The following is a 27275-nucleotide window of genomic DNA, read 5'->3' on the forward strand; positions in this document are numbered from 1 at the left end:
CTCTTCCAGAGGTCCTGAGTTCAATTCCCAGCAACCACATGGTGGCTCATGACCATTTATAAAAAAGCGATCTGATGCCCTCTTCTGGTATGTAGGTGTACATGCAGACAGAACACTCCTACATTAGAAAATGAAAGTTGTCAATAAATAAAAAGTTTTTTAAAAAGATGTTCTTCTGTGTTTTTTAAAAATTTCTTTATTATGTATACAACATCCTGCCTGCATGTGTGCCTTCCCGCCAGAAGAGGGCACCAGACCTCATCATTATAGATGGTTGTGAGCCACCACATGGCTACTGGGAATTGAACTTAAGACCTCTTAAACAGCCAGTGCCAGGTGTGGTGACGCACGCCTTTAATCCCAGCACTTGGGAGGCAGAGGCAGGTGGATCGCTGTGAGTTCGAGCCCAGCCTGGTCTACAAAGTGAGTCCAGGACAGCCAAGACTACACACAGAGAAACCCTGGCTCGAAAACCCAAACCAAACGAAACCAAACAAAAAAAAAAAACAACAAAAAAGCAACCTGTGCTCTTAACCTCTGAGCCATCTCTCCAGCCCCTCTTCTGTGATTCTAATACCACGGTCTCCTCAACTCTCGCTAGCAGCTTCACTATATGCAGTCAGGTCATCCACCCACCTGAAATTGATTTTTGTGAAGGACACAGGCAGGAATCTTATCTTTTTGCCACTTGGATTAATAGTTCTCCAAATCCAGTTTTCTGAGCAGCTCATCCTTCCTCAGTGTGTGAAGCCGGCTTGGTCGTGTGGTAAGGTTTCACACGCGGGCAAGCCTGCTAACAGGCGGCATTCTGCTTGCCGGCTGTGTGTCTAAGACTTAGCAGCACAGCCACAGAAGCCCACATGCTTGGGGGCACACTAGAGTTTGCAAATCACCTTTAACCCCAGTTCAAACATCAAAAGGGCCCTTCCTGTGAATTAGACAGTATTATTCACATTTATGCAAACCAAGCGGAGGAGGCTCATGTTATCTGTGGCCATCAGCTAGCAAAGGGAAGAAAAAAGGCCCCATCTCGCACCTTGGGTGACTTCTTTTCCTACCAGACACTGACAAAAATTAGTATCTTTCAAACTAGCTGTGTACTCTGTCCTAACAGCACTGAAATCTTGCTAAATAAACACATGCGTTCACAGCCATGGTGGCTGAGACAGGCCTGCCCAGTAGCGCTGCCTCTTTGCTGTTGTTCACCTCAAGTGCAGGCCACTAGTGAAGCTGTCACTGGACACGGCCCTCCTCAGTGTTAACTCTGCAGCCCCAGAGTCTGATGTCACAACTAGATCATCATCATGTCCTAGGGGGGAGGGGGCAGAACTGACCACCCCAACACTGGTATGTAGTTTTCAACCCTTTGAAACTCACTTATCAGCCATAGGACAAGTTATCAGAGGCAAAGAGGCCCAGGACCCGCCTTAGGACCAACAACAGCCAACATTCCTTAAACGCTTATATGAAGCAAACAAATTACTTCATCTTGAGCCAGACCTTGAACTAGAACTTGTTTCCGCAGAACCTGAGTAGATTAATCAAGAAAACAGAGGCAGAGGCAGGCGTGGTGACACACGCCTTTGATGCCAGCACTAGGGAGACAGAGGCTGGAGGATCAGCTGGAAGATCGCTGTGAGTTCAAGGCCAGCCTGGTCTACAAAGTGAGTCCAGGACAGCCAAGGCTACACAGAGAGACCCTGTCTCAGAAAATAAAATAACAGCTTCAGAAAAGATAACTCTGAAAACAAAATACAAAATGAGGCAAAGCCCAATGAATAACTGTGTATAAAAACAAGCACCAGGTCACACTGCCACCAAAATATACCAGACACCTTCCCTCTCTTGGCCAAAGTGAACACTATTTCTCAACAGTTTACTTCCCACGTCAGCCTTTCCTCCCTACTGTTTTTTCAGAACGGCCTGTTTATCCACAGTGTCTAAGCTGCAGTGAGGGCCCATCTCCCATTTGTCGTCCCCTAGCACCAATGCTCAAATCCTATAATCAGTTTTAACACCCTCTTAATAGACACTGTCACCCCAATCTGCAGAGAGTAATTACAATGAACTTGATGTTAGCTACAGGTGGGCTCTCTGGAAAGTTCTCCCAATAACAGGCAGACAAGAAGCCTTCTCATTTCTGGAAGTCATTTCCAACCCAATGAAAGAGAGGCAAAGAATTCCTTTATTTCTGGGGACCCGTTTCAATACCAAGAGACATTTTTGTTTTGTTTTGTGAAACAGGATTTTTCTGTATAGTCCTGGCTGTCCTGGACTCGTTTTTGTAGACCAGGCTGGCCTCGAACTCACCAAGATCCACCTGCCTCTATCTGCCGCCTCTCACCCCCGAGTGCTAGGATTAAAGATGTGCCCCTCCACCACCCAGCTACCAAGAGACATATTAATGATCAAACCTTTTCGGTTTTATGATCAGTATGCTTCCTGGTAGACAGAATGCCCTGGGAAAGTTGCCTGTGCCCTGGGAAAGTGAAGCTAGTCTGACTCACCTCTGTAAATCTATAATATTTTACACATAGAATTGGCATGTTGTAAAATTAATTAATGCCTCAGAATAGCCGATGGGAAGCCCCAGAAAGATAAAACCTCCATGAGAGGTAAGGGACTTATTCCCAACCCCCCCCCCCAAAAAAAAAAACATTTTCCCCAGTTTTTCAAGATAGGGTTTCTCTGTGTAGCCTTGGCTGTCCTGAACTTGCTTTGTAGATCAGGCTGGCCTCGAACTCTCAGCGATCAGCCTGCCTCCCCATCCCCCCCACCCCCCCCACCCCCCACTCCTTGCTGGGATTAGAGGTGTGAGCCACCACACCTGGCCCAAAATTTCTCAAAAAGGATTTTTCTCTCCAAAAGAAAATCTCACCCTTTTTCTCCACCTTCATTAGTTTTCCCTGTTAACATTATTTCTAACATGTATCCCTGGGCATGGTGATGCCATCTTTACCTCCAGCACTCAGGAGGCAGAGGCTGGGGGATGGATCTCTTTGAGTTCCAGGCCAGGCAGAGCTACAAAACAAGATTGTCTCCAAAGCATAGAAATAAATAAACAAATCTTTTTTTTTTCTATTTTAGCAAAGAACCCTGCAGCACAGTAGAAGACAGCACAGAAAATTATTCATCCTACTACAAGTAAAGCTTAATTCGGGCTTAACACAATAAACGACACATCATGCAATGGTACTGCTTACTCAAAGACAGTCTGGCCAGTACTAACCTCATTGTTCACAAAGGAACAAAATTTACATTCCAGAAGCAAACATTAGACTCAGGTGCACACCCAGTACCTACGCTCTGCAAGAAAACATGCCAATTGGATTGGTGAATCCAGGTAAGTGTCTAATTCCAAGAAACAGTTCAATGAAGGACGTTAGAATACCCTGGACGTCAAGGAGACTGGGGAGTAAGGATGACTGCAGAAAGAACATTCCAGACCAAAACCACTTGCTCCACATAGACAATAATACTGGATGGTCTAGTTAGAGACACGGAAGTTCCCAAGGACTTGATTTGCTCATATTAATAGGTAAATGAGATGAAAATAATGCTTTGTGTAACAAGATCTTTTTTTTTTTACGCATGTCGCCAAAGCTGAGCTCGCAGCCTTTAGGAGAAGGATGGAAATCATTTCCTTGGGGAGGGGTGGTGTAGATTTCCATCACTGAACGGCTGGGGGGTTGCCCCCTGGCCAGCTCTGTGGCGGACCTTGAGAACGTCAATGAGAGGTGCCCTGGCTGGACACCAGAGGCCAGCGCTGACGTCCAGCCACGGCCCAGCAGGCCATTGTCACGCCGCACCTCAAACCCACAGAGCTCATCCTACGTCTCAGAGGGCCTCAGGCACCCCGAGAGCCAGCGGCTAGGCCTCCAGGACCCAGCTGAGGGTCCCCAGGGCGTCCGCCAGGAACAAAGGGGAGGCGGGGGAGGGCACAAGCGGAACCCCCGACGGCACCTGCTGCCCTGGGGGAGACCGAGGGCGCCCCACTCGCGGCTCCTGCTGGCGCACTGCAGGAGCGCAGACGCGCAGGGCGGACGGCGGGTATCCAGGGCCCCGATCCCGCGCACAGCCCGCATCCCATCCTTTTACCTGCACGTCACTCAGCTCCACGCGCAGGTACAGCTCGCGGTGTCGCTGAGCCCAGTAGACGTGCGGCGTCAGCACCTGAGTCTCCATGGCCCACGCTGACCGGGGAGCAGGGAGGCTCGGCTTACTGCGCCTCGTTACCTCGGCCTGTGAGCCGCTGGAGCTGGCGGAACGCAGGCCGCAAACCCCCCACGCTCCGCAGCCAGCAGCCCGGCTGTCTCGAGATGCCCCACGCTCGCGGCCCGCGCTTGCGCAGTGAGGGCAAGTGGGGCGGTGCGAGCCTAGGGGGTGGGGTGGGGGTGGGGTGCGAGGGGCCGTGCCACGTGATCCGCGGCGGCTGCGGCGGCCTTGGGATCAGAGGCTTTCCGGCTCTACACGGGAGCGTGAAAGTGAGAGGCTCTAATCTACAAATGAAAGGGCGGATCGGTGTAGGAAGAGGCTTGTGTGCAAGAATCCCTTACGAGTTATTACTGTGAACTTAGCGGTTGGTGAAAGCACACTTTCTCCCTGCGCTTCAAAGTCACGCACGGAAAACCAGAGTAGACCCCTAGGTCTGTAAATAAAACAAACACCTACCAGCAATGATAGGTATGTTGCTCTCTGTCCTTTCCAGTGCGGCGGCCACTACTCACTACAGGTTGCTGTTGAACTGTCAGAATGTAGCTAGCAATGCCATGAACTGAATTTTGGAGGGCGGGGGAGGGGGGTTGTTTGTTTGTTTGACGAGACAGGGTCTCTCTGCGTAGCCTTGGCTGTCCAGGACTCACTTTATAAACCAGAATCGCCTCAAACTCAGAGAGATCCAACTGTCTCTGCCTCCCAGAGCGCAGAGTTAGGATTCTGCTTCAGTCTGCATGCCTGTGATGTCGCTGCCTGCCTGCCTGCCTCCGGGTTGTGGCCCTGCCCAGGACTATATAAAAGCAAACCCTCCTTTTGGCTGCCTCTCTTACCTCTTACCCCATCTCTACCTCTTACTCTTTCTCTACCTCCTCTTATTCTTATTCTTCCTCTCTGTCTCTCTGTCTCTCTGTCTCTGTCTGTCTCTCTCTGTGTCTGTCTGTCTGTCTGTCTGTCTCTCTCTCTCTCTCTCTCTCTCTCTCTCTCTCGGGTACCCCTTCCGCCTTTCCTTCTCTCCCCATGCTCATTTAATAAATTCCTCTATAACATAATATCTGCTGCCTGGTACCTTACTATCTTATCATCTTATCTTATTCTCATACGTAAAATTGGTGCTGAAATCTCGTACTTTGTATCTATCTTATCTTATTGCCTCGTATCTTAATCATAAAAGCAGGGATTACGGGCCTGGGCCGCCATGCCCAGCTGACTTTTTAAAATTTACTTATTAATGTAATTAATTATTTATATCGAATGGCTGTTTTGTTTGTTGGGCAGTGAAAGAAAGCCTTGTCCTTTTTTTTAAGCTTTATTTATTATATATACATTGTTCTGCCTGCATGTACACCTGCAAGCCAGAAGAGGGCATCAGACCACATTATAAATGGTTGTGAGCCACCATGTGGTTGCTGGGAATTGAACTAAAGGCCTCTGGAAGACCAGACAGTGCTCTTTAACCCCCTCCGCAACCCTCCATACCCCCCACACACAACAGGGTTTCTCCATGTTAGCTTTGGCTGTCCTGAACTTGCTTTGTAGACCAGGTTGGCCTTGAACTCATAGTGATCCGCCTGCCTCTGCCTCCCAAGTGCTGGGATTAAAGGTGTGCACTACCACCGCCCAGCTTCCAAAAGCCCTCCCTGTCTTAAAACTGGAAACCTGGGGCCAAGTGTGGGGTTGCACACCTTTAATCGAAGCACTTGGGAGGCATAAGCAGGCAGATCTCTAGATCTGGTCTACCTAGTGAGTTTCAAGTGACCTAGAGCTAGTAAGACTGTCTGAAAAAAAAAAAAAAGGCCTGAACTGAAAGCAATACCAAGAGCCGGGCATGGTGGCACACTCTAATCCCACTCTGGAGGCAGAGGCAGGTGGATTTTCATGAGTTAAGAAGCCAGCCTGGTCTACAAAGTGAGTCTAGGACATCAAGGGCTATAACACAGAGAAAGCCTGTCTCCAAAAACAGAAACAAACAAAAAACTAAACCAAAGCCAAACTAAAAGCAACACTAATGTATGTCTTGAGTGTCTCATCTGATTCCAAAATCCACAACAAGAACATAATGGGAAGCGATTGGGGCCCAGGGCTTGGCTACAGTGGCTCATCAGCTAGTCCCAGTGATCTGCCTGTCTCTGCCCTCCCTCCATAACCACCTTGCCAGGCTCTGTTACAGAGTGCTGAGGATAAAGCTCAGGTCTTCATGCTAGTGTGGCAAGCATTTTACCTGCTCAACTGTCATCTCCCCAACCTCCGTTCGTTGTCACAGAAATGCTTTCTTCCCAACTGAGCTGTGTCCCCAGGAGTCATTTAACTCAGAACAAAAACTGTAGAGACGTTAATATGGCAAATGTGCTGAAATCACCAAGGTAGGACGTCAGGACAGAAGCACGGTCAGACATGTGACATGGCAGCCTTGAGAGCAAAACTGTGAGAGTTAAGGAGGAATTTTCAGAATCATTGTTATGGGCAGGGCGGTAGGAGAACATAGGGGGCCATAGGTGCAAAGGGAAGCAATCAAGGGACGGGTCTGTGAACCAGGGAGGAAAGGAGGTGAAAAGCACAAAGGTACAAAGATTAGATTAGGAAAGTCTTTGTTTGCTTTAAAGAAGTACTTGGGTTGTATCCCACAGACATACAGGAGCCAAGAAAGTTTTTCAAACTAGAGGGTCATAAAATACATGCGCAGAAAAACAACCTCTCTACACCAAAAAAGTGGTGGTTGGTGAACCAGTTGGCAGTGATGCAATCTGCCAGCTAGGAGATACAGACATCAGTAAGCCTGCGAGCCCTGGACTCTAAAAATGAGGTACTAACTAGAGGTGGTGAACATCTCAGAGCAAATGCTCTACAGACAGTTCTTTCTAACTGTACTACCTGAGCAGCCCATCAGGTAGGTGTGGTGTTGCTGGCCTTTAATCCCAGCACTCTGGAGACAGAAGCAGGTGAAGCTCTGTGAGTTCGAGGCCAGCCTGGTCTACAGAGCCAGTTCCAGAACAGCCAGGGCTACACAAAGAAACCCTGTCTCTAAAAACAAAACAAAGCAAAAGACATGAGCGATCTTTAATGTTCTGCTTACAGTGGCTCACATGTGTATATGACTGTGTACTTACAGCCCACATCAAGATCTGACAGATTCCCAGGATCTCAGGGGCGACCTCCTGTCAGCATGGCTCCAGGATCTCAGGGGCGACCTCCTGTCAGCATGGCTTCCCTTCCTCTAAGTACTAACCTGAGTTAGCCAGCCAGTTTTTTGTCTAATCTTGGCTTGTTTGTTTGTTTGTTTGTTTTTGTTTCATTTTCCTGAGACAGCGTTTCTCTGTGTGTAGCCCTGGCTGTCCTGGAATCACTCTGTAGACCAGGCTGGCCTCGAACTCACAAGGATCTGTCTGGCTCTGCCTCCCTACTGTTGGGATTAAAGGGGTATGCCACCACTATCATCTGGCTTAATCTTGACTTTCATAGAAATGGAACCTATGATATGTATACTTTTATATCCTTTTTTTGGCTCCTTTCCTGTGTATGTGTGTGTGTGTGTGGGGGGTGTTTCATGTGTGTGTGAGAGCACATGTGTGTGCAGGTAGGGAAGTACATGCTTATGGGCATATAGCAGCCAGAGACCAGCCTTGGGCATTACTACTTAGATGCCATCCACTGAGACAGGGTCACTGGAAGCTGGGGCAAGTGAATTAGGCTGGGTTGACTGGCCAGCAAGCCCCAGAGGTCCAAGCACTTCTGCCTCCCCAGCACTCGAATCAATCACATGGGCCTAAATTCCGGTTATGATGCTTGTACAACAAGCATTTCACTCTCTCCTCAGCTCACAGTAAATACATAAATAAGCGTTTTTAAGGCTGAAGAGACGGCTCAGCTGTTAGACGCACCTGCTGCTCTTCCAGAACCCAGGTTTTAGTCTCAGCACCCACATGCCAGCTCCAGAGGATCCAGCACCCTCTTCTGACCTGTGAGGGCACCAGGCACACGCATGGTATGCAGACTCACATGCATGCAAAACATCCATACACATAAAATAAACTTTTAAAATTCTATCTGGCTCTCTCATTCAACGTAACATGCATGAGATTTATTGGATTGTGGGTTGGTTCATTCTTTGCTTTTTGGGGGGTGATGTAATTAATTGTATGCATGTAGCACAAATGATTTATTTTCCTCATTTCTTCTTATATTTTGACACAGGGTCTCATGTAGCCTAGGCTGGCCTGTTGTTTTGTTTTGTGAAGCAGCCTTGGCTGTCCTGGAACTCAGCATGTACACTAGACTTGCTCTTGGATTCAAAGAGCTGCTTGCCTCTGACTCACAATTGCTGGCACTAACCAAGTGCCACCACTGCCAGCTCCCAGGCAGCTCTTCAGTTCCTGAGGCCTCCACAGTGCAAGTGCTGGGACCACTGGAGTGCTCCACCATACCAGGTCCATTTTCTCTTAGCAGACATTTGTGTTGTTTCTAATTTTTAGGTATTATAAATAACACTGCTGTGATCACTTACATGTCTGCCTTTTGGTGGATATAGACACTTAATTCTTGTGGGGAAATCTTTAGGATGAGAATTGCCAGGTTGCAAGGTCCCACGAAGGCTAGGCCAGGGCTTAAGCCTAGATTCTGCTATTGGTAAGAGATCTTGCCTGGCCTTGGTGTTCACCTTTTTAGACTCTTCTAATGCTTGATGGGCTTTTAGGAAAGGAGTTGGTGGAGACGGGGCTGTAGCTTATTTGGTAGAGCACTTGCCCTGGATACACCAAGCCCTAGGGTTGGAACTCCAGAACCATGTAACCCAGGCCTAGTGACTCGCACGTGTGATCCTAGCGATTTGGAAGTTGGAGGCAGGAGGATCAAGAGGTCAAGGTCATCTTTAGAACCTGAGACTAGGCTGGGATGCATGAGACCATGTCTGAAGAAAGGAAGGAAGGAAGGAAGGAAGGAAGGAAGGAAGAGGGCAGAAGGAGCTGCTGACCTCAGCTATCTGGAGCCTCACGAATCATCTAACCAGGTGTCCATAACCAAAACCAGGTTTGTCTGTCCAAACCACTAACGGAGAAGACCTGGCTGGATTGACTCAGGTATCTAGTGGGGAGCAATCAGATCAGAGACCTAAAACCTCCTAATTCTGCCAGGAGGATGAGTAATGCACCCAGTGTTTGCCAGAAAGATCAATTTATCAATCCCAGATCAAAGGGAACGGCACCTGAGCTGCGGGCCTCCCTCCGCGCCAGCCTTGCCTGGGTGCCGTGGCCTTTCCCCCAGATTCTCTCCGTCCTGCCTGAGAATTCTGGTTCTCTTAGCTGATATGTGATTGCCAAACACAGACGCTCAGCAAATGTGTGTGCATAAATAGTGCAGCAGCAGCGTGAGTCAGATTCATGCATTTGTTTGCCGATCCTAAAACACTATTGTAAGTACATGCATGAACACAAGCAGTTTGCAGGGGAGAAGGAAACTGAGTGCCTGGTAGACCAGGATAAGAGAAAACATTTCACCAAATACCTTCTTATACCTTAAAGCTAGTGTGTGTGTGTGTGTGTGTGTGTGTGTGTGTGTGTGTTCATGTAGCTGTGCACGTGGGAGACTGTGTGTGTGTATACCTGTTCATGTAGGTGTGTGCCTGGGAGGCTGTGTGTGTGTACACATGTTCATGTAGGTGTGTGCCTGGAAGGCTCTGTGTGTGTGTGTGTGTGTGTGTGTGTGTACATGTTCACGTAGGTATGGGCCTGGGAGGCTGTGTGTGTGTATACATATTCATGTAGCTGTATGCCTGCAAGGCTGTGGTGTGTGTGTGTGTGTGTGTGTGTGTGTGTGTGTGTGTGTGTGTGTCTGGGGGGGCTGTGTGTGTGTGTGTGTGTGTGTGTGTGTGTGTGTAGGTGTGTGCCTGGGGGGGGCTGTGTATGTGGTGTGTCTGGGTATATGTGAGTGTGTGTACCTGTTCATGTAGGTGTGAGCCTGGGAGGCTGTGTGTGTGTGTGTGTAGGTGTGTGCCTGGGGGGGGGCTGTGTGTGGTGTGTCTGGGTATATGTGTGTGTGTGTGTATACATGTGTGTGGAGCCTAGTTGTTCTCAGCTACTCTCTGCCTTAGTTTTTGAAGTAGGGTCTCTCACTGGCTCTGGGGCTCATTGAACTGACTGTTGGCTGGACGTGAGCGCCAGTGATCTGTCTACATCCACTGTCTCAGCACCAGGTTTAAAGATGGGTCTGCACCTGGCTTTTGCAGATACAAACTCAAGTATCTGCACTTGCACAGCAGCCACTTTAAAATGGAGCCATCTGTCAGGCCTTCCCAATGTTTTATAAATACAGGACAGAATTGTCCATTCAAAAGCTTAAGTTTATAAGCCAGGTGCAGTGGCGCACACCTGTCATCCCAGTGCTCGGGAGGCAGAGGTAGGCAGATTTCTGAGTTCCAGGCCAGCCTGGTCTACAAAGTGAGTCCAGGACAGCCAAGGCTACACAGAGAAACCCGGTCTCCAGAAACCAAAAAAGAACGAGAAAAAGGAAGAAAGAAAACTATAAAAAGAAAATCCATGTTTTGTTATTGCAGTTTGGTGCATGCTGTGCCTCTAATCTCGCCCACTGTTCCCTGCAATCATCAGTTCTCAGCACGCACATAACATTTCCCCACTATGTTAGAGGCCTGGATTGTCTGCTCTGGCATCTAAAAACATCCAGCATGATATCTTTCAGAAAGCACATACTTAAAACATACTTGCTAAAGATAATTGGCAGATAAAAAGAAAAAAAGTTAATGATAGTACACCCATGCTTAGTGTAACTATGGGCAACCTAAATTTGCTGAGTCATTTGGCAAAGCAGGGTCACAATATGTAATGAGAAAAATAAACAGTACACTTGTGCTATACAGCCTAGTGATTTACCTTTTGTGGATTTTAGTCTAAAAAATAGTTCCAAGGAAGAGAGATATACTAATGTCTATAAACACCACACAAGGTCTTTAAAAAGGGACCAAGCCAGTTGTATTATTACAACCCAGCAGGAAGCCATAGTTGGGGACAGTAGAAAGTTCAAAACTAACAGCACAATGTGTTCATGACTTGTTAAATTTTTTGTTGTTGTTTGTTTGGTTTTGGTTTTGGGTTTTTTGTTGTTGTTGTTGTTGCTTTGTTTTTTGAGACATGGTTTCTCTGTTACACAGAGCTCTGGCTGTCCTGGACTCTTTGTAGACCAGGCTGGCCTCAAACTCACAGAGATCCACCTGCCTGTCTGCCTCCTGAGTGCTGGGATTAAAGGAGTGCGCCACCACGCCGGGCCTAAATTTTTTTAATACTATTAACATTGTACAGAGGCAAGATACTAACAAGTAGCTTGGATTTGGCTTGTTTTTCTTCCTGTGTAACTGTGGAGGTTAGTTTTCTTGTCCACTGGCACAGTCAAGAATCACCTGGCTTCCCAGGAGTCTCAGTGAGGAATTTTCTGGATTGTGTTACATTGTGGGGTCTAACTGTGAGGAATTCTCCTAATTGGGTTAGCTGCAGTGGGGAGATCCACCACGAATGTGGGCGGTGCCATTTCACAGACTGGGTCTTAGACCGTGTGAAAAGGAGCGAGTCAGCTGAGCACTGCCGCACGTGCATGCGTCCCCCGCTGCTGGTGACTCGGCTGTGACTCTCTTCTGTGCTGTGGCAGCTGCTTCAGGTTCTTGACTCCCCTCTTCTGATGGGCTGCAGCTTGGAACTGGGAGTTAAAACAAACCCTTTCTCTCCTAAGTAGCTCTTGTCAGAATAGTTCAACACAGCCATGGGCAAGGAAAGTAGAACAGCACTTCCTTCTTCCGGGTTTGGAGAGCCGGTAGGAGGACCCACGGGCAGGGATGCCAAATTCTCCTTTTAACAATTCAACTATATACTAGAAGATAGATAAATAGATGGATAGATAGATAGATAAATAGATAGACAGACAGACAGATAGATAGATAGATAGATAGACAGACAGACAGACAGACAGACAGATAGATAGGTAGATAGAATGTGTGCACACACACTTGTGCACAAGATCCAGAAGGGTCTTGTCCAGGGAGGGCGGCTCAGACGCCAGGACTGGCTTTGTGCTTTCCACCTTCTCAGAGGCTCCTGCTGTATCGCTCACGTCTCCCTCATTAATAACTCAGAGGACACATGGGACCCCTGTTTTGCACAAGCTTTTCTAATTCCTTTCAGTGCATTGTTTCACTCGCTGGTGTCCATCCGAACTGTGCTACTGTTCTCATTTTACAGCTGAGGGAGGCAGCACTGAGAAAGGGCTGGCCTCACTGTTGTCAGGGAGAAGAGCCAGGATGTGAGGAAGGTTCTCAACGTCTGTCCTACAGATGCAATGCTTCATTCAACAGGACTGGATCCTACAGGAAGGAGTCTCGATTCTGACCACCCACCTCCATGTACATTTTCTCTCTACCTGTCGGTTTGCTTCAGTCTACACAGGGTACACCTGTATCGGCCTTGTTGTGCCACCTTTAAAGAAGACTTAAGCCGGGCGACAGTGGCGCACGCCTTTAACCCCAGCACTTGGGAGGCAGAGGCAGGCAGATCGATGTGAGTTTGAGGCCAGCCTGGTCTAGAAAGTGAGTCTAGAACAGCCAGGACTACACAGAGAAACCCTGTCTCGGGAAGAGAGAGAGAGAGAGAGAGAGAGAGAGAGAGAGAGAGAGAGAGAGAGAGAGAGAACACTTATTTGTTTTTACTTTATGTGGATGAGCTTATCTGCATGTCTGCATATGTACTATTGCATTCCTGATCAAGAAGGCCAGAAGAGGGTATCAGGTCCTCTGGAGCCCTTGCAAGTGTGTCATATAAGCCATTATGTGGGTGCTGGGACCCAACAAGAACATCAAGTGCTTTTTTTTCTTTTTCTTTCATTCTTTCTTTCTTTTCTTTTCAAGAGAGGGCTTTTCTGTTTTAGCCATGGCTATCCCAGGCTGGCCTGGAACTCACAGAGATCCACCTCCCAAGTGCTGGGATCTTGCGCCACTACCACCCAGCTCAAGTGTTTTTTGTTTGTTTGTTTGTTTTAATTATTATTTTTTGAGACAGGGTTTCTCTATGTTATCTTGGCTGTCCTGGACTCACTTTGTAGACCAGGCTGGCCTCGAACTCACAGCAATCTGCCTGCCTCTGGCTCCCGAGTGCTGGGATTAAAGGAGTGCGCCACCACGCCTGGCATGCATCAAATGTTTTTAGCCGCTGAGCCACCTCTCCAGCCCCCTTCCCTGTGTGCTCTCTTAGTTATGCTTTGTGTTCTAGGTAACTTGTCTGTTGGGGTTTGGTCTGGTTGCTGCCCAAGTGAGCAGACTCAGGTACCCCAAAATGTTTGTAACCTTGCCTAAGCACTTATTCCTGTTTGACTAATAAAAAGCCAATACATGCAGGCAGGGCAGACGGGATGGGCGTGGCTAAGGCTCCTGGGCTGCTCTAACAGGCCATCTTTGGTATAGTGTACAATAAGAACGGTTATGAAACAATTATAGAAACCAATAGGCACGACTTACATGCATAACGTCTAAATGTGTTTGGCAGTCTTGAAGAAAATATTATCTATTCTGTCTTGGTGAGTCTAAAATTCTGAACCTAAACCAATAAACCAGTCTCTACCATATCTCATCTCTATCAACCTAAAAACTATCTAGACCTAAAAGCGTCTTCTTAACTCCTAAACAACTAAGCTTAATTGTAAAACTGAACTATCAGGTCTTCAGCCCTATCAGAGATTGAGAAGGAATAAAATTAATTACCTGAGTAAACAGGAAGTGCAGGTTAGCAGCTTCCAAAATGAAAAAAATCACAGAGACAGTTTGCTGCCTGAACAGCCACCCAAAACTCTTTATAACTTTGGAGCATCAGCTTTAGCCTTTTGGCCCAGTATATCTGACAGACATATTTGTGAGGCAGGAATTATTGAGGGATTGCTTACCCTTTCTTGGCAGAGTTTGGGAGCCGACTCAGCCGGCATTGAAGCTTACACGTTTCAGACAGAATTTTGTCTATGGCAGAAACAAGGGCATTTTCCAGTGGCTTGTTTGCCATATTTGAAGCCGTCTCCACAAGGAGGTTCTTTGACGCTCATCATCATCTTTGAGGTAGGCTGGGTGCTGCCAGGAGTTGACCTGTCTCATTGTCAAATAATCCTTAAAATAATAAAAACAAATTTAAGTGCCATATTCTGTATGGAGACAGTATCTAACTATTTTTATCTTATCTATCTGTAGAATCATATATATCTGTTAAACCTAGGATGTATATTCCTGTGATAAATTTTTTTGTTTTGTTTTTTGAGACAGGGTTTCTCTGTGTAGCCTTGGCTGTCCTGGACTCACTTTGTAGACCAAACTGGCCCCCGCACTTACATCAATCCGCCTGCCTCTGACTCCCGAGTGCTGAGATTAAAGGTGTGCACCACCACGCCCAGCCTCCCTGTAACAAATTATACTAGTATTTGATATGACCATGAGTTGATCAACTAACAATTAACCTGCATTACTTAATTAGCCTAAACAGCCTGCAATAGCACTTTCAGTGTATTGGAAGTAAACCTTGTTTTTATTGGAAATAAACGAGTTGTATGAGTACAACAGAGTAGAAAATATATATATGTGTGTGTGTGTGTGTATATACAGTGTGTGTGAAGAATAATCTCAAATTGAATTTTATACCAATGTTTCAAAATTAAGTTTACTTTTGGATTAATATATACAATTCTATACCAACGAATTAAAAAGTACGTTATTTGTGAGTAACAGTTAAGGCCTTAAGTTGGGGGGTAAATTCAATAATCTACTTTTTTACCTACCACCTCTATATATTCTCTATACTTGTCTTTTCCTGTTCTGTGCCAAGACCGCAGGGCAGCATAAAGCCATCTAAGCTTTATTAATAGTTACTCACAAGACTTGGCAAGGCCCTACTTGCTTGAGCAGTTGGCATACAACGAGACATGTTTACACTCAGCCTTTCACTCACATGCTCAGATGAAGGGTGCACAAAGGTATCAAGCACCTTCTTAGGTTTTTGTTGTTGTTGTTTAGTTTTCATTTTTTTGTTTTGTTTTATTTTGAGACAGAGTTTCTTGGTGTAACAGCCCTAGCTGTCCTGGACTCACTTTGTAGACCAGGTTGGCCTTGAACTCACAGAGATCTGCCTGCCTCTGCTTTCCCAGTGCTGGGATTAAAGGTGTGCGCCACCATGCCCAGCTTTTGCTTTTGTTTTTGATACAGGGTTTCACTGTGTAGTTCTATTTGTCCTGAAGCTCACTTTGATAAGCAGGCTCGCCTTGAGCTTACCTAGACCCCCCCCCAGGCTTCTTGCTTCTCCAGTTTGGAGATTAATGGGGTACACCACCACACCCTCACTTCTCAGCGTTCTTGATCTGTACATGGAAAAAGGCAGCGCTGAACAAAAGGGAGTTATGGGACGCCCATGCCTGAACAGGCAACTCTAGATTGCGCTAAATGGTTTTTATGTTCTTGCCAAGGGAGAAAGAAAGCCACGTAGGCCACAAGGAACTGCAGCGAGAGACGTATGCAGGCAGTTTCCCAGGGGAGACGGCCTGGAGCTCAGCACAAACCTCCTTTCCTCTCCACGAAGACCCAGCTAAGCTCTGGCTAGAACCTTTGCTCTGTAGCCGTATGCGTGTGGGTGGTGTTGCTGAGACGCTGTGCTATACAGGCACTGCCCTTCAGCCTAATCAGAATTTGATGGTTGTTCATAAGCCTTGGCGCTGGGAGATTGAGCCCAGGGCTTCACACGTTCTTAGCGCCTTTGTGGGGACGAGGAGCTTGAGACAGGACCTCACTCTGTAACGAGGCTTGTCCGGTCTATAATGCATTATAGAAGCCAGGCTGACCTCCTCCTCACTGGCCAGCTTAGGCTAACCTCACACTCACAGCAGTCCTCCTGACTACCTCCCTAAGTGGGAGGTACAGGTACAAGCCACCACACCCTGCTGCCAACCACCGGTTCTCCCACAGAGCTGCCCTCCTAGCCAAGGGACAGTTTGTTTGTTCATCTTAACCATGGTATAGGAGAGGGAAATGAGTCTGAAAATATATCAATCTGAATTTGACCCTCTCTTACCTAAGATGCCCAGCCCAGTCTTGAACTGATGATCCTCTTGCCTCTACGTTCTGAGAAGTGGGATGTCCAACCTCTACCACCAAGACCATCCTCTACTTCTATATGAGGATGCAAATTGCAGGCTTGGGAATAGTGCCAGCGCACGGTAGAGGACCCGTGTGTGAGAAGGTGGTACAAGGTTGCTCACTGTATTTTGATACTGGGGTAGGTGTGTGCATTTAGTCTTAAAACCTGCTCTCAGGCCAGAAATTTCATATGGGATACTTAGAGAAAATCACCTTCCTATCTTTTAGGGAGCTCCACATTAAAAAAAAAACAAAAACAAACAAACAAACCAAAGCAAACCAACAACAACAAAAAAAAAACCCACAAAACAAAACAAACAAACAAAAAACCAAGAAGCAAAGCTCCCTGGGAGAAGGAAGAAAAAAACTAAAACAAAACAAAACAAAAACAAAAAACTAAACTTATTTATCCTTACAGTGTGTCAGTATACAGTGGGACATGGTGCCTGTGGCTCTTTTCTTAGTGCCATTAGAGTAATCCCCGATGAAGACACACAACTCCCGCAGGCAATAATGACAGAACCCAGGGAGGGCGCAGCTTCTCCAGCAATCTGGTCTTCTCCTCCTTTCTCAGCTCTCCTTACACTACTTTTTCCCCCCTCTCTTTGCCTTAGCTAGTGCATAGTGTAGATTAAGAAATAAATTATAGGTCAAGGGACTTGCCTCTGATTGTAACTGCCACCTTTGGCCTTATTCTCCATTTTTAATGTGTCAGTGCCATAGACGCTGTTCCCTTTCGTCACAATTGAATGATGTGTCCTTATAGCCATTATACAGAGGGGTGGACCCTAACCTAAAAAAAGACTGGGTGGCCTACTCAAGATCTTTAATACTAAAGACCAATTTCTCTATCCAAATCATGTTTTTCCTCCCATCATAACTGTGTAAATTAGTTGGCCCCTGTCATCCCAAAAAGGCAGGACGTTTCGCCTTCCTGCTCTAATGCAAGAGGCGGGGAAGGGGGAGGGGCAGGGAGAGAGAGCGAAAGAGATTGAGACTGGATTTAGAGGTTGGATGACAGCCTGCAGGAGCCGGTTTGCTCTTTCAGAAACCTTGTGGGTCCGAGTGCTTGTACTTGCTGAGCCATCTCACCGGCCCGTGAACAGGGACTTTACCTACTTTGAGCAGCCAATAGTGATATGGGGACTGCGTGGTGCTGCGAATGCCTGCTGATGCCCCCTAGGACTTTTCATCAAGTCCCTACTGTCATCTTCCTGTCGGGCGGACTACTTGGCGCGCCTCCTCCGGCCGCTGAGTGGCGCTGTGGGGCCCGGTTGCACGCAGCGGCGGGAGTCGTCCTTCTTCGTCCGGCTGCTAGCCTTCCCCCCGGTCGGAGGGAGGGGCTCGAGGTACCGGAAGTGCCGAGGCCTCCGCTGCCGTCGCCGCTGCCGCCCCTAAGTCCCTTCGTCCGCTGCCAGGGGTGCCGCTGCTTTCGCCGCCGAGGAAGCTGCTGTGGCCCCGACGGGAGCGGAGGCGGCGCGGCATGAAGCGGCCTAGGCCCGCTCCATAGAGCGTCGGGACGGTCCGGGCGGGCCCGGGGGAAGGTGCTGTATCCGCCCGCTCTTCCTCCCCTGCGCCCGCGAGGCCGCGGCGCTCCGGCCGGCCGCCCTCGGGCCGCTCCCCGCCGGGAGAGCGGGTGGCTGGACCCCCGTTGGCCGGAAGAGGAAGCGCAGACTCGGATTGCGAGGCCGCCGACGTCGCTAGGCGGCCCTGATCGCTGGCTGCTGCCCGCTCGGACTCGCACGTCCGTTATCTTGATAGAGCCTGGCTCGGGTTGGGATGCCGGGGACGGTCCGGGCTTACGGAGGAGGAAACGGAAGTCCGCAGAGGCGAAGGGGTTCGCCTGAGGTCCGCCAGTGGCGGATGGGATTCGCCTTCGGACTCGCTGCTTTTCCCCAGCCGGTGTCCCTTCCTCCCTCCCGCCTCACTCTAGATCCATTTCCTCCGCGCTCGCTGTCTCGCTGCCATTCTGTTCCACCCATTCGCGGCAGGGTCTTTGCCCTTCCTGCCAAGCTTGCTCATCCTCTTTCACTAAGGCTTGGTGTTCCTACTGTCCTCTGTCGCCACATTGCCTGCCACACCTCACCTCCCTTCTCATTCATGGCTTTCAAGCCCCTTTGCCTCTGATAAACTTTCCTAGCTGTAGACACCGAAGAGTGCACTGGCTAGGCTCCACGGAGGTGTGCGCGGGGTCTAGACGACTGATTGATCCTTACCGTGAAAACTGCGGATGCCATTTCTGTGGGACCCACCCTAAGACCCGAAGCTTTATTCATTTTTTTGTTTTGTTTTGTTTTTGTGTTTTGAGACGGGGTTTCTCTGGCTGCCCAGAACTCGCTCTGTAGACCAGGCTGGCCTCGAACTCACAGAGACCCATCTGCCTCCGCCTCCCAGAGTGCTGGGATTAGAGGTGTACACTACCACTGCCCCGATCTCCAAGGTCTTTTTAACCCAACCTGCCGTTCTTGGTATGAGGGACTTGCGCTTTGGAGAGGTGTATTGAATCCCAGCCAGTTGCTGCTAACATTCTTATGCCCCACTTGCCACATAGCTTTCTCACCTCTCCACCTATGTAGCATGGAGTCTAAACTAATAAGCAACATGTAATAACATTTTTTCCTAACGAGAGTATCTACAGGCTTAGTGATTATTTTTCCAGAAAAGCTATTCATCTCACTTATCCTCAATATTACGCCAAGAAAAAAGGCAAAAGTGGAATGTGCTTAAAATGAATAGGACGTCCTTATCTTGTAAGAAAAAAAAAAGCCTAGCTGAGTACAGTGGTGTATACCTGCAGCCCCAGCATTTAAGAGGCTGAGGCACAATGATCTTGAGTTCAAGGCGGGCTTGGGCTACAAAATGAGACCCTGTCCCCAAACAGACAAGTGAACATAATTCAGATGATCAAGTTCCCTTTCTGGAAAAAAAAAAAAGGCCTATAATGCACATTTTTATTGTACTGAATTTATTCTCTTCCCCAGCTCGATATAACACCATGTAAAAGGGACATAGGCACACAGAAATAAATTCTCTCTTTGTGTGTGTGCATGCTTGTGTGTGCTCGCGACTCTACACGCACATGCCTTGGGGATCGTGTCGAAGTCGGAGGATAACTTTTGGGAGTCAGTTCTCCTTTTCCTCTTTTTTGAGGCAGAGTCTCGATTGCAGCATACTCTCGGCTAGCTGGCCCTCCAACTTCAGCCGCGTCTCCTGCCTTGCCTCCCTTGCCGCATTAGGGGTGCTGGTTTGCAGATGCGCCGACACCTTCCTGGCCCTCGGGGATCCTCAGGCTTCTGCCACAAGTGCTTTTACCTTTTGAACCAAATCACTGGCCTTAAAAGTAAATTAAATCTGCCAATTTCAAGGCTTTACAATTGACACCTCACATCTATATGCTTTTTTTAATCTTTCCAAAAAATGTGTGTATATGTGAGGTCCTGTGCATATGAATGCAGTTCCTGTAGAGACCAAAGGTGCTGGATTCCACCCTACCCCTACCCCCCTCAACTGGTCTTAGGGTGGTTTTGAGAAGTGGCTGCTGGGAACCAAAATTGTGACCTCTGCAATAGCATTATTAGCTCTTAACCGCTGAGCCACCTCCAGCCCACTTTTGTAATTTTTAAAGCCCTTTTATAGTTTTCCCTTTAATGCACCTGGACATCAATATACTTACTCAATTTGACTACTCAACTACTCAATTTGAGCTATATGTTTCTGGAAAAATAACTTTAGTTCTGGGCTTGTTAGCATAGGCCTGAAATTTCAGCACTCAGGAGGACTAAGAATTCAAGACCTGCTTTGAATTTGTAAGACCTATCAAATCCTGCCTAGGATTTGTAAGACCTATCAAAAAAGCATATATATGTCACAAAGTTTTAATAAATTGGAGCTCCAAAATAATTCAGGCATTACATATACTAAAAGGAAATCTATCTGCTAAATATCATTTTGGGATTTTTAGGCTAATTTTTTTTTTTACCATATATGGTCCAATTTAATGATCAACAATCTCTTATCTGGTGAGCAGGATTGGATGGTGAGAAAAGGAAAAATTCCTGTAAGAAGAGATCAGGATGAACGGAGAGATCTGTGCTTAAAGTTGGGCCAGGTGAAAATGATCTCTTTGAAAGTAGAAGAGATCTGAGCAGATGAAAATACAATCAGGTAGGCACCAGGGAAGGTCCATAAGTGGAGTGGGTGGTGGAACTGAGATGTGTACACTGTGCTGAGAACGAATAGCACCGTGTTTTAGGAAATGCAGGCCACATGTTTCGAAAATGTATTTGTATATAGAATGTCAGGGAATCCTGGAAATTAGTTAAACTTTTTCATACATTGTATAATAACTGTTGGGCAGAGTAAATATTTACTATCAACAGAGTGGAAGAATGTCATTTGAACTCTACAGTGTGTGTGTCCATGTATGTGTGGGGACAAACAGCACAGCCCATTTAGGAATTCTGTTTTAAGTAGAAGCTGCTGTGAGTTTTTACACAGGATGTTTTTTTAAAAGATTTATTTTATTATTATGTATACAGTGTTGTCTGCTTGTTTACCTGCAGGCCAGAAGAAGGCACCAGGTTACATTATAGATGGTTGTGAGCCACCATGTGGTTGCTGAGAATTGAACTCAGGAGCTTTGGAAGAGCAAGTGGTGCTCTTAACCACTGAGCCATCTCTCCAGCCCTTACATAGGATTCTTAAGTTGGTAATGACTACATCTGGCATTAAAGAGTTCTCGAAGTCCATACTGAGCTACTCTTTTCTGTTCCTTGGTCTTGTATTTGCAAGGGGTGGAGTAGATACGGGATTTCACACTGTAAGAGAATTGAGTCAGATTGGTATAGATTCATAGCATTTTAGTCCCTTGCTGCAGCAGAAAATTAGGTCCTTTGACATGCTTGTTTGAAAGTAGGCCCCCACCAGCTTTTAGGTGGTCCAGCAGCCACCGCTCACATACGTCACTTGATACTCTTAAGTCCCCAGTTGCTCTAAAAACTCAGTTCCCTGTGGGATTTTAGTCAGTGGAGCCGTGGATGCTCAATGACAACAATGTTACAGTTATACTTGATGTAACAGTATTTAGACTACTTTGTCATTGATACTTTAGAAGTAATAGTATCATGCACAGAAAATGACACAAGTCCCCTGTGTGCAGTTCAGCACTTATGCGTACCAGTAATGCAAGTTAGGTGGACTGACTCACAGCCCACACCTTCCAGTAATTTGCTAGATTGTAGATAATATCTTAGCATGAATTGATGTTAACTGCGAACCTGAACTTTAAATATTGATTGTCGGAGAAGTAGTTAATGGTTATGTGAAATGTGGTTATATAAGTGTAGTTTGTTTTAACTTGCGGAACTGGGATTGAACCCACCACTGAACTACATCTCTGCATCATATGATGATAGCTTTTTTGTTGTGATTATTTTTCTCTGATAGTTTGTGCATGTTATGTTCGAATATCAGAAAATATCAAGGGGGAAAGTGTATCTTCTGGGTTTGTAAAATAAGTATAATTAGTTCTCAAGGCTATTAAATAAGTATGGTGTTGAACTGGCAAATTGGGTTCACACTTATAAAATGCTGATGTAAACACCATATGCTTTCTTGATTGACCACTTTGACTAATTGAAGCCACTTAAAGATAGCCTTTTCCTTTTTTGAACAGTATAGAAATTACATAATTAGGATGACTACTCGTATAACCATCAGTAAAACACTAAGTACCACAAATACTTGGCAGTGTGTAGAGGAGAACAGAAGGTTCAGACTGTATCAAACTGTAGGTGTTTATTTGTTAGGAGTCCTCCTGTAAGAGAAAACAATGTATTTTCTTAGGTTACTGCCCTAAGTCATTGTAAGTTTATTGTAACAATGTTGTTACTATCCTAATTTGTTATATTTCAGAAACAGAGCAATCAGCATTTGTTAGATGTGTTACTTTTTAAAATGCGAAAACACTTACCTCCCTTGGCACCTAGCTTCGCTATTGACGTGCTCTGGGGCGGAATGTAGCAGCCAGCTGGCACATGGCCTGTTTCCTTCCAGTGTGGGAAAGGAAAAGGAATTTTGGCAGGAGATACTCAAGGAGAGCCTTTTATAAAAAGTTCCCGAAGGGATTTATAGTCACTGTGAAATTGACATGACCTCAATTTTTTAAAAAATTGTTTTGGAACTGAGCACAGAGATGGGGGTAGGGGACACCACCGTTGCTTTTCTTATTAGGTTTCATTGCAGCTGTGCTGGAAGGCTTGTAATTATTTATTTATTTGGCCCTACCATTGTGGTACTATAATAGAAGACAGCCCTGGGAGCAGCTTCTTGTGCCTTATTTCTCCAGGAAAATGCAACATGGCTGCAGCAATGGAAACAGAACAGCTGGGTGTTGAGATATTTGAAACTGCAGAGTGCGAGGAGGGAACTATTGAATCACAGAATCGACCTAAACTGGAGCCGTTTTATGTGGAACGATATTCTTGGAGTCAGTTGAAAAAGCTGCTTGCTGATACCAGAAAATACCATGGCTACATGATGGCTAAGGCACCACATGATTTTATGTTTGTGAAGAGGACGGATCCAGATGGACCTCACTCAGACAGGGTCTATTATCTTGGTGAGTATGAGGTTGCACTTTCAGAGAGGACACGTTTCCTCAAGTCTTAGTGCTACCAGTAATTCAGATTTGATTTTGGTAGTAATAATCACTTTTTTTTTTTTAAGCATTAAAACAGAAGTATAAAGCCAGGCGTGGTGGCGCATGCTTTTAATCCCAGCACTAAGGAGGCAGAGATAGGCCAGCCTGGTCTACAAAGAGTTCCAGGACAGTCAGGGCTATTATACAGAGAAACTCTGTCTCGAAAAACCAACCAACGAAACAAACAAACAAAACCCAGAAATGTAGGGTGATCTGTCTGCATGTACTCCTACACACCAGAAGAGGGAATAAGATCCCTTTACAGGTTTTGAGCCACCATGTGGTTGCTGGGAATTGAACTCAGGACCTCTGGAAGAGCAACCAGTGTTCTTAATGGCTAAGCCATCTCACCAGCCCAAGTGTGTGTGTGTGTGTGTGTGTGTGTGTGTGTGTGTGTGTGTGTGTTTGGTTTTTTTGGGGGGGGGGGTCGAGACAGAGTTTCTCTGTGTAGCCTCGGCTGTCCGGGACTTGCTCTGTAGACCAGGCTGGCCTTGAACTCACAGAGATCTACCTGCCTCTGCTTCCCTGAGTGCTGGGGTTAAAGGCGTACGCCACCACACCCGACTAAAAAATCACAGCCTCTCCATCTGCCCAAACTGTCCTGCAGCTCACAGTGCTGCCATTCCTGAGAGCTGAGATTGTAGACATGTGCCATGATACCACAGGAGCCTTGGCAGTCTTGTTGCTATTTTCCTTACTTAGTTTTTTTGGGACAAGGTTTCAGTTAGCCCAGGCTGACCTCAAACTGCTATTTCTCCTGAGCTCTAGGATTACATGTATTTGCTGCAAGTGCCTAGTTTGAAACATTGCTTTGTTGTCTTTTTTTGTTTGTTTGTTTCTTTTGTTTCTCTGTGTAGATTCTGTCCTGGAGCATGCTTGGTAGACCAGGCTGGTCTCAAACTCACAGAAATTGCCTACCTCTGCCTCCCAAGTGCTGAGACTAACTGAAGGTGTGTCACCATGACCAAGGAAACATTGTTTTTGTTTTTTAAAGATTTATTTATTTATTTATTTTATGTATATGAGTGCTCTATCTGCATGCACACCTACAGGTCAGAAGAGGGCATCAGATCACGTTATCGATGGTTGTCAGCTAAGATGTGTTTGCTGGGAACTGAACTCAGGACCTCTGGAAGAGCAGACAGTGCTCTTAACCTCTGAGCCTTCTCTCCAGCCCCGAAACGTTGTGTTTATTCAAGGAAATTTCCAAGGCATGTTGGTTCCAGTGGAATGGAAAATATTATAATATGTAGAAGACATTATGTATTTGTAAATGTTGTTGTAATAAGGACAGTATTACAAAATAATAATGTGAATTTTTTCCTCCTTATAGCTATGTCTGGTGAGAATAGAGAAAATACACTATTTTATTCTGAAATCCCTAAAACCATCAACAAAGCAGCAGTCTTAATGCTTTCTTGGAAGCCTCTTTTGGATCTTTTTCAGGTAGGAACACAGATTCTTATTTCTGTGATTTGGTACACAGTTCTTTATTTCTTTCAGGGCAAAAGTTCATCTAGGGTTTTATATTTTAAGTAGATGTGAATGGAAAGGAATTAAAATATTTCATTGCTTTTACATATGTAACCTTTAAAGTACTAATTCCCTGTATCTAAAACCATAGGATGTTATAATTCGATTTTTTTTTTTTGGTGTTGTTTCGTTTGTTTTAAATGTTTTCGTTTGTGTATATGAATGTTTTGCTGGCGTGTGTGTCTGTGCACTGTGTGCATGCCTGGTATCTGTAGGTGTCAGGGAAGTCACTGGATCCTCTGGACCTGTGAGCCATCTGATGTGGGTACTGGCAAATCACACTTAGTTCCTCTGGAAGAACGAATACTCTTAACCACTGATCATCTTTCCAGCCTTATTTCGCTTGTTTTTTTTAGACAAAATCTGACTATGTGTTCCTGGCTGTCCTGAAGCTCACTGTGTAGACCAGGCTGGCCCCACATACTTCTGGTGATCCTCCTGCCTCTACCTCCTGGAACTTGATATACACCTGTAAGCCAGTACTCTGGAGGTGTGGAGGCAGGAAGGTCAGTCAAACGTTTGAGGCTAGCTAGTGCTTTCTGTCCCCCAACACACACACACGTACACACGCACACACACCAGTCTATTCTCTTGGCTTGCCTAGAATAAACTACGCTACTGTGTTCAATCCCTACTAATGTAGCTGGGGAGATCTCTGCTCTACAACTAACTACACAAAACTACTGATTTATGGTTAGTTATAGAAGGCCTTGGCTACTAAGATGATGGGCTTGCTTCTTGTTTTGGGGTTTTTGTTTTTTTCTTTTTTGAGACAAGGTTTCTCTATGTATCCTCTATGTATCCTATCCCTGGAACTTGCTGTGGAGACCAGGCTGGCCTTGAACTCACAACGATCCGCCTGCCTCTGCCTCCTGAGTGCTGGGATTAAAGGCGTGCGCCACCGCGCTCAGCTCAGGAGACGGTCTGGAGTTAACCTGGTTAGACTTGCTGACAACTTTTGAGTCAACAAGAAGGCCGATTGAGCACAGTAGAGATGCTAGGTTTCAATGAGTTGCAAAGACCAGTTCTCAGAAGACTGGAGTGGTGACTTTCTTTTGTCTTAGGCGACACTAGACTACGGGATGTATTCTCGAGAGGAAGAGCTGCTCAGAGAAAGAAAGCGCATCGGAACGGTGGGAATCGCAGCTTACGACTATCACGCTGAAAGTGGAACGTTCCTGTTCCAAGCTGGTAGTGGAATTTACCATATCAAAGATGGAGGGCCACATGGATTCACAGTGAGTTGCAGTTCCTGCCTGTTAACTGTTTGGGGTCCTAAAGAGAATTTGTACCAGGGCTGGAGAGATGGCCCAGTGGTTAAGAGCACTGCTCTTCCAAAGGACCCAAGTTCAATTCCCAGCACCCACGTGGCAGCTCACAACTGTCTGTAACTCCAGTTCCAGGGGATCTGACGCCCTCACACCAATGCACATAAACTAAAATTAAATAAATGTAAAAAAATAAAAATAATCCCCCCCAAAACAAGATAATTTGTACCTACATCAGAAAGGATTTTTAAAAAAAGATTTATTGCCAGGCGTGGTGGCACACGCCTTTAATCCCAGCACTCGGGAGGCAGAGGCAGGCGGATCGCTGTGAGTTCGAGGCCAGCCTGGTCTACAAAGCAAGTCCAGGACAGCCAAGGCTACACAGAGAAACCCTGTCTTGAAAAACCAAAAAATAAATAAATAAAAATAAAAATAAAAAGATTTATTTATTTTATATATATGAGTGCTCTATCTGCATGTTACATGCCAGAAGAGGGCATCGAATCAAATTACAGATGGCTGTGAGCCACCATGTAGTTGCTAAGAGTTGAACTCAGGACCTCTGGAAGATCAGACAGTGCTCTTAACCTCTGAGCCATCTCCCCAGCTCCGCAAAAAGGAAATTAATTTCTTTAGCAGTTGGTAAACTGACCCTTTGGTTAATTTGTTAATTTCCTTTAACTGACCCTTTGGTTAATTTGTTAATGTTCATTTTTATTTTTAAGAGTTGATAGTTTGGGAGCAGGGAGAATGTCTGGGCAGTTAAAAATGCCAGCTGTTTTTTTTTAGAGGATCCAGGTTCAATTCTCAGCACTCACATTGTGGATTGCAGTCCCAGGGGATCCAATGCCCTCTCTGGGCTCCATAGGCATCAGACATGCAAGTGATACATACATGCACAAAGGCAAAACACTCATACACACAAAATAAAGAAAAAAATAAAATCTTAAATTAAAACAAACAAAAACAGATCGGCACTGGAAAAATGGCAGTTCAGTTCCCAGCACCCACATCAGGATGCTCACCACCACCTATAACTCCAAGGCGTGCGCCACCATGCCCGGCCACGATTTTAAAATGCTCAAAATCCTTTCTGTGCTAGAAGATACAGAAAATGGCTAATTTCCATTTTCTTCAAGTGCTGGGGGGGGGGGCAATTTTGAAAGATATTATAACATATGATTTATTTCTTTGATTACCCTGAAAAATTAATTACCTTAATAAATGAATTTATATTTGGTTTTACTCCAAGTAAGTCTTTTTTTTTTTAATATTTATTTATTTATTTACATGTGAGTACATAGAACTATCTGCAGGTCACCCCCACGCCAGAAGAGGACATCAGATCTCAGTATAGATGGTATGGGTGCTGGGAATTGAACTCAGGACCTCTAGAACAGCAGGCAATGCTCTT

The 27275-nt window shown here is 46.1% G+C and overlaps 2 protein-coding genes and 1 long non-coding RNA gene across 7 annotated transcripts in view; 1 reads left to right on the forward strand and 2 right to left on the reverse strand.

Annotated features, from left to right (window-relative positions):
* HACD3 (3-hydroxyacyl-CoA dehydratase 3) overlaps positions 1-4366 on the reverse strand; it is a 33071-nt gene extending 28705 nt beyond the window's left edge. The window contains exon 1 of the mRNA XM_084783901.1: positions 4099-4366. Within this exon, the coding sequence (XP_084640027.1) occupies positions 4099-4185 (87 nt within the window). The 5' untranslated portion in view covers positions 4186-4366. The remainder of the gene's footprint in view (positions 1-4098) is intronic.
* A 9650-nt stretch (positions 4367-14016) lies between these two features.
* On the reverse strand, positions 14017-17709 carry LOC311598655. Its single transcript, XR_014779615.1, has 2 exons — positions 16296-17709; positions 14017-14350 (listed from the first exon to the last, which is right to left on the reverse strand). It is a non-coding gene; the product is annotated as an uncharacterized lncRNA (long non-coding RNA).
* A 6-nt stretch (positions 17710-17715) lies between these two features.
* Positions 17716-27275, forward strand: part of DPP8 (dipeptidyl peptidase 8) — a 48443-nt gene continuing 38883 nt past the window's right edge. For 2 of the 5 annotated variants that reach the window (XM_084783876.1, XM_084783880.1), the window contains exons 1-5: positions 17716-18208; positions 20388-20524; positions 22707-22979; positions 24394-24506; positions 25658-25831. In XM_084783876.1, the coding sequence (XP_084640002.1) occupies positions 20509-20524; positions 22707-22979; positions 24394-24506; positions 25658-25831 (576 nt within the window). In that variant the 5' untranslated portion in view covers positions 17716-18208; positions 20388-20508. Of the gene's footprint in view, positions 18209-20387; positions 20525-20922; positions 21069-22706; positions 22980-24393; positions 24507-25657; positions 25832-27275 lie in introns of those variants that run through there. The other 3 variants (XM_084783878.1, XM_084783877.1, XM_084783879.1) reach the window with 3 other exon arrangements.

The sequence above is a fragment of the Acomys minous genome (assembly GCF_964271855.1).
Source record: "Acomys minous genome assembly, chromosome: 5".
Lineage (NCBI taxonomy): Eukaryota > Metazoa > Chordata > Mammalia > Rodentia > Muridae > Acomys > Acomys minous.